Consider the following 12,446-nt stretch of genomic DNA (forward strand, 5'->3'; position numbering starts at 1 on the left):
GAAAAAACAAAAAATACCCAGAAAAATATACACCCGCCAATGGAAAAATCTAAAAAGATAGAGGAAATTGATTTTAATAAATAAATTACTGTTAACTATAGGAAACTATAGAATAAATTTTGACTCAGTTTTCGGGGCAAAAATTAATTGGCAAATTGAGAGAGACGAAAACATTAGTCTCCGCCTATAGATAGGCGGGACTAATAACTATTTCTATCTATTTCTATCAGAGGAAAACATAAAAATCAAAAAATTAGAAAAGTTGTCCAGTAGGAAACTTTCAACAGATGGAAGAATGATTGCAATCATCCAAACGAATGTTCAGGAATTTGATTAAAGAGTACACAATCCCAGTCAAAATAATTCTTAGATTGCTGGGGTCATTGGTATTACAATGAAATACAAAACCTATCTGATAGAATTTAAACCTATAATCAATAGTCAGCCTTAGTCAACATATATACATTGCTTTTTCCAGCCCTTCTCACCAAAAAAAATTGGTATCTATCGGTGTCACTATAAAGGTGCAGAAGAAATCTTGGTTATGAATCATGACACAAGTTAACACTGCCAACTTCACAATAACATCCAACACTGAAGTTCACAGACTTCACCTAAATTCCATAAACTTTGCCAAAGATGTACTTTAGAATAAAAGCATAGAACGCCAACCCTCATGGTATGCCATAATGTGATCCACCTTTGAAGTCAGCATTACCAACTTCACAATAACATCAACCACTTAAGTTCATGGAGTTTACCTAAGTTCCACAAACTTTGCTGAAGACATACCTAATGAAAGAGCACAGAATGCCTATTCTCAGGATACCTCATAATCTAATTCCACCATTGAAGTAAATTTCCAGAAAGTAAAATCCAAAAGGTCATAAGTATATCAGCTACATTATAATGCATTGATGCAATCAGAAACATGGGATTAATCTACGAAAAATAAATTCTTAATCAATCCCTCTTTTAATTACATTGTCTTCTAAACACGTTTCTGATGTAGCTCCTTCATCACTAGGTTCTTCGATTTTGTTACCATTGTCCCTCTGTGCAGCAATTTTCTTCCCATACTTGGCATATGCCAAGCTTAGAGCTGACTGTACTGATAGCTCAGGCTGTTTGACTTCCAAAGCCTCATCAGCTTTGTCCCTGCCTGATTCTTTAGTTCTGTCATCATTTTCTGTTTTGTCCTGGCTTGCAACTTCGGTTTTCATGGGGCTCCTACTATACTTTGTGACCCGCCTAAAGGGCTCATGAAATGCATCATAAAGCCGCTTTACCTGCATGAGGAGTAACTGTGAGGGCTACTGTAACTACGCTTAAAGAAAAATAATAAATAGCATGACAGTTGGTAAGTACTACACAAAAAAGGAAAAAGATAAGAGGAATTTTCATACATGGAACGATGCAATTAAAACTGAACGACTGCTTAAATTAGAAGAGAAAATAGGTCAGAAACAATCAAATATGAAAAAAAATGCTTGAATCGAGAGAAATTTGTAATTGCGCAGTAGCTTCCACCCACACACACTGAGATAATTTCAAGAAAAAGCTACCCAGGTTTTTCACTACTCAAATTTGTCTACTGGTATGTGATCTAGTGACAAATTTGACCAGTTGTCCAAATTTCACACAACCTGGGTTCAAATCTTACGAGGACACGATCCAATGTGAAACAAGCTTCATGAGTTCCACGATGTCCTATGCAAGCAGGAAGGGAGGAAGATGCACTCCCGATAAAAGAAGTGGCCCTTTGAACACTTTTGTGCTGAAAATGGAAACTGTCAGCCATGCCTTATAAAAAAGAAACAGGAATTTGTATTTTGTTTTCCCTGGTTTGGTCTGAAAGTGTAGCAACGATAAAATCATAAATCTACATAATTTCAATAAGCCAAAGTGAATTGGAATAAGATGGTGCGCTTGGAAAAAGAAATTTAAAGGGGCATTTTGTACAAGATTCAAACTTGTTTTCCTTCCTAGTCCATGAATATTTGTTTTGTGAGAAAAATGTTGCTACACATGTATTAGTAGTAATAATGTCTTCAGTTGTCGATTATAAAATAAAATTGATAAATGATGTGATAAAAATATAGATCATACCTAGTAATACAAGCGGCACATTCACCTTATGTGCTTAGAAAATGGTATTTTGTCCAAAACATAGGATATGTTTGGAGATCAAAATTTTATGGCAGCCGTACCAGGAAAAGCATGGACTTTGGCGTTGCACTGTTCAGACAAAATACTTGGAACCACCTATTGATGGAGAAGATCTTTACTCTAATCTGCCAACTGGTTCTGAAACCCCAGAATTCAAAAAATCATGTAATTCTCTCATACTGTCATGGCTAAGATAGGATATCAAGGATGGGACCCAAGCATTAATTTAGGATGGATCCTAGGTTTTGAATATCCCCTTACTAAGCATTAGCAGTTTATTACTTTTAAAGATTGAGCTATACAAACTTGGTTTGTAAGGGTCAAAGATTACTAGGTTGTCAAGAGGCAGAAATGTTGGAGAGGAATGGATTAAAACCAGATTTTGACAGGAATATCATTGAGGACTATCAACAATGACTGCCTCTTTTCCACTTCTTTCTTCCAGAGAAAAGATCAGCTCACTTGACAAGATAAACCGGACTATTTATTAGAGAAGCTAATAACACAACCAATCTCTCAGCATGCCTATCTACAAGGATCCATGAAGTAAGATTTAGACCATAAATTTGCAGTATAACTCAGCAGCAAGTTACTTAACAATAACACAGCAAAAAACTCAAGACTTTCAATTAAAAACTCACCTGCAGTTCCATAAGTCCATTTGGCCCCCAAAAAATCATCGTTAAGAGAGTCCTTTCTTTTTTCACAGTGACGTTGGGCAATGGTGTTTAAGTTTGCAGGGGTTTGGGAACAAGAAATTGGCTCTTATCAGCTCTTATTTAGTAGCATTTCCAGTTAACACCAACATATTTCCTGTGCTAGGGTTTAGTAACTTGTTTTGGTGAAATCTTTCATTTGAAATGTTTTGTGCTAGATTGCTAGGGTTTTGTTTGATTTTTTTTGTCTTTCCATATTGCTAGAGCTTATTTCTATTTTTTTCAAAAACAAAATGATATCTGCAAGTATGAGAGTTGGTGGCAAGCTTAGGGACCCTGCTTGAAAGCATATGATAGTAGGTCAGTGTATGGAATGGTGATCTGCAAATAAAGTGGGATGGATATGAGAGGATACACAAATTGCCTCAAACATTGCCTTGTATGGATTGCTTTCCGAAATGTCAAACCATGTACTCAAGTGGCTTAGGAGGTTGAGAATGAGGTAAAATGTAATGTCCCCTTTGGCTAAATAGTAATACCCTATTTTCTGCCCTAAATCAGAATTTCCAAGTAAAACAAGAAATGGAATAGGGTTAGTGATATCATTTACCTGATTGAGACCCTGCAAACAGGTTAGAAACCATTTGTAACATAGTTCATAAAATAGATTTTCTTAATTAGGAACATCAAGAGCATAGATCTTACTATATTGGAGACATTAATCTAATCATAAGATATCTCTAATCTATTTGGGGGAATTCAAACATAGGGAAGCTAGAATAAGGTGACTTGATAGGGTGCCCTAGAGATCCTCTACCCTAGGCCCAAGAGTGGATATACCATCACTCTTGGCCTCATGTGGCCCTTGCCATCCATATGAGGTGGTGTACCTAGTGAGGTGTCCTATAACTGTTCCCCTTCATCATGGCATCCTTTTCCACTTCCTATGATTTGGCTCCTAGTGTATTGGTCCACCATGATAGAGGGCTGAGGTGTATTCACAATAGGGTGCCCCAGAAGTCCATCCCTTCTAAGCCCAAAGGCAATACCCCTTGTACCCCCTTGGCCTCATGGGACTCCCCGGTCTACTACCATGAGGTGGCCTACCTAGAAGAGGACCTGTTGATGTGTATTTTGTACACGACCAAACACAGAATAAAATACCCAGAGGTATCTTATCCTCTCTTGAATAAAGTCTCTGAATGCTGAAGATGTCGCAAAAAGGATCAATCGGGATGACTTCAAGGTTCTGCTTTGTAGGATCTCTACTTGTGGATAAGCACCAGTGGTGGTTGTGTTTGCTGTTTCTTCAGGGGGCCTTACGTACTTTCAGAGAAAGCTTGTCCATACTACTTCCTTTCAAATGAGGGAACAGGATTTTCCTAATGCTGACAGATTTTCAGAAATATCAAAAGATAAGGTTTCAAAGAAGAGATACTTAAATTAATCCTAAGAATGACTCAATGAAGGCTAGACTTGATAAGATAATACCAATTTCAGTATCGCCAAGAGATTACAACTCTATTGGAATTGATGTGATCATCTAAGGGGATTCAATAACTTTCAAATCATCAAGGATATAGATACTATCAAGGAGATACATATCAATACTTCTAATGATGATTGAATTCTTAATCAATCTCAATGTTTCCAGTTGACCACACAAGGCGTTCTTACAATCAGTAAGAAGCTAGTGGTTTGGAATGTGAATCTTATCTAAGATCAAGCACAACAATTCGTCCTTCAAACTTAAAATTTAAATGCTATTTCAATTGAAAGTGATTCAAGAAGATAAACAATCATGAAGATAGCCACAAGTATTGCAATAAAATACCATAACTTCAATATTTTATTGATCTCATAACCAAATGGACAACAATTGTTCAAATTTCTCTCTTCACTACTTAATTTTGCTACAACAATAACTTATTTCTCTCCAACTTTCTAACTTTTTTCACTCTAAACTCTCTAACCCCCTAAAATGAAATGAGTGAGGGCATATATAGCATCCTCAAATACAATGAACGGCTTGGATCAATTCGAGATCAATGGCCAAGATTTTACAATGAAACCCTAATTAGGGTTTGTTACAACAAACTTAATTCTGACGAATGAAATAATTGCATTATTTGGACACGTCTTCTTTGGAATATTCGACCAATGGATAGTCGGGGTAGGTACATCGAAGTTTGTGCCATCTTTAACGAGTCAGGTATATTGAATCTGAACATGCTGAGGTGGACCAACCCGACTGGAGGAGTGATGACTGGGATGCCACCTTGTCTAACACTTGGTTGATGCTCAATTTGGTGATGCTTTCCTTCAAATGCTGGACTGGAAGATAGATGGAGAAGGTCGTCCTTAATGAAACTGGATTGGAGGAGGTTGTCCTTAATGATGTTGGACTGGAGGAGATCGTCCTTGTCCTGGCTTGATCTTTTTTGATGAGAGTCTGCCAAGTAGTTGATCCTCCGGCTTTGGGGGTCGTCATTTGATGCCTACACAAAAGATTAAAGTTAGTCTTTGAGTATAATATCTTAAAGCATAGGATCTAAGACCTTTCAAGGGAATAATTTAGACATTAATTTGAAAATCCAAGAATTATAAACTTTCAAATTAATTATGAATGAAATCAGATTTTACAAGACTAGAATTTTAAAAGATTGCTATGAAATCAAAATAAGTCTTGAATAAGAACTTCAAAAAAAAAAAAAATTGATTCTTCATACCTCTTCTTTGAAAGCTTAACTATCAACCTTGGAAAATGAAGAAAAGGAGATCAAAATTTGCTGGATAAGGACTGAATTTCTGGTCCTCCTTTGGATAAATTATGCCTTAATCAGCCTTCAAAAGAACTTCGCTTTCCACCAGCCTCCAAACACTTAGCAAATTCTGGAAATTAGCCTCCAACTTAATAAAAATTCGCTCCTCTAATCTGCTCCTCAAATTCGCATGTGAATAATGAATGAATGATTTGCATTTTGTCCACAATACACCTCCCTTATATAGGGCGCTCACTCTAATTCCTCATGAGGCCGACTTGGGTCAATTAGCAATAAAATACAATAAAATCCCACTTAAAAGGAGGCCGACTTGCCTAAAAAGACAAAATAAAAGGCTTGAGTGCTCACCTTAATTTTTTTTAATTTTAAAATTAAATACAAGGCTTCCAAGGTGAATTTTATATTTATTTTAAGGCTTGAAATTAATTAATTCAATTGCAAATGCCTTAATTCATGCGAACTTGCATTAGCCTCGCCAAAAGTCTTGAATTTGGCAAATTTAGTGAAAATTGAGGAATATTAAGGTTTGATCAAGGCTTAATGAAGCTTCTTTCCTCCTTAGGCATTGAAATATCCAAAGTAATGAAGGTCTAAATTACTTTCAAAGCTTGTTTGAACCTCACATCCAGGCTTGTTTACTTCATGAGTCAAAATTTTCACAACCTAGATTTGCAAATTCCCATGCCCTTGTCTTCACAATCTCGCAATTTACCCTTGACTCACTCTAACAAGGTTGAATGATAGGCTTTTTTGATGATTTCACCCTAGACCCTTTGGAAGGGTCAGGAGCGATTTTTCAAATTAGGACTTGAATACCTTGTTTTCTTGACTCCAAAATCTTCCGGAAGGCAAGCTCATATTTGTTTTGACCTAATCAAAGTCTTGCATTTCAAGTTTTAGCATTTCTCATGAGCAAATTAGGTGATAATGTGAATTTCGCCCTGGACCCTTTGGAAGGGTCAGGAGTGACTTTCTCTTTTTAGGTCACAATTTACCTTAGCTTGATCATTAACCTCCTTCAAGGCAATCTCCAGGGTATATTCATCTCAATCACTGAGTTGACTCATCAATATTTTGAAGGAAATACTGCTTTTTGGGGAATTTCGCTTTGGACCCTTTGGAAGGGTCAGTAGCGAAATTCCTCCTGAGCTCAAAATTCTCATTTTTTGAAATTCCAAATCTTCCCAAGGCATTCTAAATGGGTTCTATCACTGTAGTCGAGGCCTAGTTTTACTTAAACTTTGGAAGAAAAGGTGGCTTTGATGTTTTTCGCCCTGGACCCTTTGGAAGGGACAGGAGCGATTTTTACTTGCTTAGGCTTACTCCTCCATCATTTTAACTTCAATCCACCTCACAAGGTTAGGAAATAGTCTTCTTCATTCACCCAATCCAAGTTTGATTTGTTCTTGTAAGGCAAAATAGGGGATTTTAGGATTTTCGCCCTGGACCCTTTGGAAGGGTCAGGAGCGAAAATCTTCCTCTAACCTAGAATCATCACTTTTGGAAGCCAACATCAACTCAAAGGTGGTCTCAAGGGCAATTTCTACCTTGGTCTAGTCTTGTCTTAGCACAAACTTAAAAGGAACACATTGGTTTTAGGATTTTCGCTCTGGACCCTTTGGAAGGGTCAGGAGCGAAAATCAGTTTTCAGGGCAATTTTCCAATCCTTTCATCTTCAAATCACCTCCAAGGCATAGAACATCTTGCCTCACTCCTTTCCAAGTCATGAAAATCAAAATCTTGTCTTAAATTGCAAGGAAAAAGGAGAATTTGGAAATTTCGCTCTGGACCCTTTGGAAGGGTCAGGAGTGAAATTCTCTCTTGGCTTCAAAACTTGCATTCTTGTCCACCCAATTCCACTCTAAGGCAATCCAAATGCCTTCTCATACCCATGTCTAAGCTTAGTTTTGTCCAAAATTTGGAAGAAAGGATAGTTTTTAGGATTTTCGCTCTGGACCCTTTGGAAGGGTCAGGAGCGAAAATTCTCTCTTTAGGCTCAATTCCTTCATCTTTTCAACCTCAATCATCTTCAAAAGGCAAAAACACACCTCCTCACACCCATTCAAGCCATAAAAACCAAAAAGTTGTCTTGACCTTGCAAGAAAAATAGGTGTTTTTAGGAATTTCGCTCTGGACCCTTTGGAAGGGTCAGGAGCGAAATTCACTATTTGGCTCAATTCCTTCGCTTTTCAATGATTTCTTAGCACTTCAAGTCACTCCAAGGGGCAATTCCTTCTCGATTTTACCTCATCCCACACTTGTTCTAGCAAAAGTTGATAGCAAAAGAAGTTTTGAGAAAATTCGCTCTGGACCCTTTGGAAGGGTCAGGAGCGAAATTCTCAATCTTGACCAAAAATCATCATTTTCTAAACTTGAAACTTCTTTGCAAGGTAGGATTTCATGTTTCATTGTGCTAGGAATAAAGTTTCATGTCCAAGAAAGGCTAAAAAATAGGTTTATAAGGAATTTCGCTCTGGACCCTTTGGAAGGGTCAGAAGCGAAATTTCCTTTCCTGGCCAGAATCCTTCATTTTCACAACTTCTAAACATGCCCAAGGGTTTCAATATGTTCATTCTTCCTTTCATCATGTCTTGGACACCTCAATTTGACCAAACAAGGCCAGAAATACCTCCTATAGAGATTTTCGCTCTGGACCCTTTGGAAGGGTCAGGAGCGAATTTCTTAATTTAGGCTTATTCCACCATCATTTCAAGTTGAATTCACCTCTCAAGGAAAGAAGACACTACTCCTCTCTCATCCAAGCCATAAAAACCCAAGCTTGACTTGATTTTGCAAGAAAAACAGGTGATTGAAGAATTTTCGCCCTGGACCCTTTGGAAGGGTCAGGACCGAAATTCTCCCTTTTGGGCAAAATCCTTCATTTTTTCAATTCAAAACATCTTCAAGAGGCAAAACAAGCTATCTCCCTTCCATTCATGCCAAAAAATTTGACCTTCTTCACTGCACAATAAGAGCTTTTGGGAATTTCGCTCTGGACCCTTTGAAAGGGTCAGGAGCGAAATCTCCATTCTAGGCCAGATTGCTCAGTTTTCATGTTTCAAACCACCTCATTAGGCAAAGTTAGGTCATTTTCCAAGCTAGGAACAAGGTTGCAAGTCTATCCAAAGCAAGAAATAGGGTTTAAGATGAATTTCACTCTGGCCCCTTTGGAAGGGTCAGGAGCGAAATTTTCATTTAGGCATCAATCTTGCTCTTCAAAATCCACCAACTCCTTCCTCAAGCAAGAACATATCAAACTAATTCACCCTTCAAACATGCCCTACTTAGTCAAAAATGAGAAGAAAAAGGAGGTCTATAAGGATTTTCGCCCTGGACCCTTTGGAAGGGTCAAGAGCGAAATTGAGATTCCAGGCCAGGTCTTACCTTGGTTTGCTTCATTCTCCATCAAACTTGATCATATCAACTCCCTTTCTTCACTGACTCTGCTCAACTGACTCAGACCCGGAAACAAACAGGACCCTGACAAGAAAACCTTCTTTCAATCTAGACCTGACCTGAGACCTATTCACCCTGTTCCTTGATCTAACCCACTTGACTCTCCTGAAAGGCATGCTTCATTATGGCAAACTTGAGGTTTCAGGCAGACGACCAACAACTTCCCAAAACTAGGCTAGACTTAGCTTGAAAGAAACCCTAAAACGAGCTTCTAAGGATTAGCCCTAATCTAGCCAGCCCAGGCGAACCACTCACTCACTCAAAAACCTAGAAAGCAGAGAGAAAAACAAGCAAAAGGAAAGCAAAACCTAAAGCAAAAAGAGAGGGTCCCCATTCAAATGGGGCGATGTGTGAAATGGTCACAACAGGACCCCAACATCGTTTCCCCTCCTTGTAATCCCTCATTGCCCCTATCATGGCTGATTATAATAATTAAGCAGAACATATAAAGAATCCTATATTATGGCATGTAGTCTATACATACATAATATTAAACAATCATAAAAGACTAACATATTATTAATCAGCAATGAGTAGAAAATAATATTCACTATGCTATGTATAAGGAACTCATACCAAAACCACAATATATATTTGAACTGCTGTATACTTAATTTATTATTAATGCCCAATCTGATCTGATCAATGATGATCACTTGATTGCATGGGTGTTGTCTTCTTATACTCCTTCATTGGGGTTGGAGGGTTATGACCGTTCTTCAAGGTGGTGACCATTGGAATGGGATGTGTTTCTTTGCTGCCAACTGTATTTCTCTTCATGTTTTAATCGCTCTTCTTCGTGCATTATTGTTTTATGCTACTAGAAGGGAAGAAGATCGATTCCTTCAAATAAATATTATTTACTATATATCAAATCTTATCATGTCTGCCCTGCAATAATTCTGACTGCTGAAGATAGGTGCATTTTCTACAATCACTGAAATTGTGAAGTCTTACTTGCGTAAGACAATTTCATATTATGGTTAGGAAGTGTTCACTGTTTTGGTCTAGTGTCATGGCAGGGATAATGAAAAAAAAGCAGAGAAAAAGACGATGGCAGGGGTATTGGCAGGTACTAGTTCTATAGGGTCAAAAGGAGATAGTGGACCCTACTTCCATTGGGACACCGGACACATATACAGGGATTAGGGCTGCATTGACCGTCACAAGTAAAAGGTTCAAGGCACTAAGGCATTATGAGTTGAATGGGTCATTAGTGCAAGACGAATCCATAACACAAATTTGTTACTGGATGAACAAAAATTAATTTGAAAACAATTGAGGGGTGAAATAATTTATCTAACAAGAGGAGGAATGGCAGGAATTGTACTTTAATCAACTTTCTCGTGGCTTCAGAAAAACAATTAATATTTTTGAAGTCAATTGAAGCCTCCAAAGAAGTAAAAAATGCTGAGACTTTTTGCAACTTGTTGGATAAGGTGCTAATGGAGGTTGGAGTGATGAATGTTATCCATCTAGTGACAAACAATGCAACTACATGTGTTATTTGATAAAATTCTAAAAGCAAGGTACCCTACTTTGTTTTGGAGCCCTTCAACGTTACCCAATGCATTGACCTTTCCCTTGTGGATATAGCAATACTTAGGTGGGTGAAGAACATGGTGGAAGATGCAAGGAATGCCACAAAATATATTTATAACCACATATTGGTAGTGAATCTCATAAGGGAGCACAGTGATTGCAAGCAGCTTGTGCAGTCGAGATGCAATTTGGGACAATTTTCATCACTTTCTAGAGTATTACAGCCACATTTCCCAACCTTAAACAAATGTTTGTCAGCAAAAGGTGGTTGGAGAATCCTTACTGTAGAATGCCAAAGTGGAAAGAGTCATGAAGACCATTTTTTATGATACATTTGTCAGAGGAGAAGAAGAGATCACCAAGTTCTAGATTATAATTTTCTTCTTTTTAAAAAATATATATAATATTACAATTCGCTAATATTGTAGATTTCTGATATTTCATTTGCTGATATTTAGTTTAACTTTATGATTCCATTTTTATATGCTCTCTTGTTTTAAGTGTCAGAAATGTTGGTTAGAGTTCTACAATTGGTGGATAGAAAAAATCCACAGAATATTTATTTGAGGCCATGGATAGAGTGAAAAAGAAGATTTAGCATTCGTATGAATTGAACTAACATAAATATGAACCCCCTTTGGCACATCATTGATTGGAGGCAAAACTAAGAACTCCAACATATTCATGTTGCTGCCTGCTATTTGAATCCTAAGTTTTTCTTGTCTGCTTTCAAAGCAAATGAGGAGGCTATGAATGGCCTCAACATATGTATGGTGAGGATGATCCCCAATGAGAACCTTACAGACATCATACATAATGAGTTACACTTTTATAAACGGGTGGAGAGGAGGTTGTTTTCTTCAACTCTATGCATTTGAAGGAAAGCCACCCTACAGCCACATAAAAAAACATATATGTTTAATTTTAGTTCCTTATTTAGTTTAACTTTTTAAATTTACTAAAGTCCTTACAAAGTTAAAGGTGTTGTCCTTATAGATTTGTGATAGAAAGATTTCAATGTTACAACACCTCATATTCAATACATGAAGAAAATCAGTTATATGTTCCATAAATTCAATGATATGCATGTTTTGGAAATAGATTTTTACGTATTTATGAGTTTTTTTTAATATGTCCACCAAATCATTGTCAAGTCTGAGTTTTTCAACCATGATTTAGAGTAGCACTGGACTCTCAAAATGCAGGAATTTCTCAACTTCTGATTGTCAGATGTGAAAGGGTTTCCATTGGCCTTGTAGCATCCGTTTTGTATATGGTTGGTTGATATGATCCAACTTCTTGGAGAAAATGGCACTTTGTTGGACAAGGCAAATTACTGACAAGAAATGTATCATTGGCTCAGAGATGAAAGGAAGATCAACCAATGATGCTTCTTTGGAAGATTGCCTTGGTAGTGATTCTGTCAATCCGTAGACTAGAAAACACAGCAGTCTTCAGGCATAAATCGTATTCAGAATCTAGAGTAAGGGTTAAAGAGAAACTTCTGCTATCTGAAATTATCAACACATGGAAGAATGACGAGGATATCTTATAGATCGGGAAGCTGAAATATTTGCAAAATAGCATGTATTTTCTGCCATCAACCTGGTAATCAAGGATTGTCATGATGAATTAACAATAGACATCAGAATTTCATGAAATAGAAAAAACATAGATCATATTAATAAATGGCATTTTGATTTCAGGAGAAAGTATAGGTAGGAAGGGGAGGGATAGGAGATGCCATCAAGTGACCCCACTGCATCTTAACACTTGGAAATACTCTAATCTCTACTTCATTAACAACTAATCTGAGCTTCTTTCACAAGGAAATCACACT

At 37.3% G+C, this 12,446-nt stretch overlaps 1 protein-coding gene across 4 annotated transcripts in view; it reads right to left on the reverse strand.

The window, feature by feature from the left end:
* Positions 1-299: 299 nt before the first annotated feature.
* The window catches only part of LOC131069034 (DNA excision repair protein ERCC-1), a 48,177-nt gene continuing 36,030 nt past the window's right edge, over positions 300-12,446 (reverse strand). The window contains exons 9-10 of one of the 4 annotated variants that reach the window (XM_058004341.2): positions 984-1,289; positions 300-792 (exon numbers count right to left, since the gene is read on the reverse strand). In XM_058004341.2, coding sequence (XP_057860324.2) covers positions 724-792; positions 984-1,289 — 375 coding nt within the window. In that variant the 3' untranslated portion in view covers positions 300-723. Of the gene's footprint in view, positions 793-983; positions 1,290-4,682; positions 5,324-12,446 lie in introns of those variants that run through there. The other 3 variants (XM_059219939.1, XM_059219938.1, XM_059219937.1) reach the window with 3 other exon arrangements.

Source organism: Cryptomeria japonica, chromosome 4, assembly GCF_030272615.1.
Source record: "Cryptomeria japonica chromosome 4, Sugi_1.0, whole genome shotgun sequence".
Taxonomy (NCBI): Eukaryota; Viridiplantae; Streptophyta; class Pinopsida; order Cupressales; family Cupressaceae; genus Cryptomeria; species Cryptomeria japonica.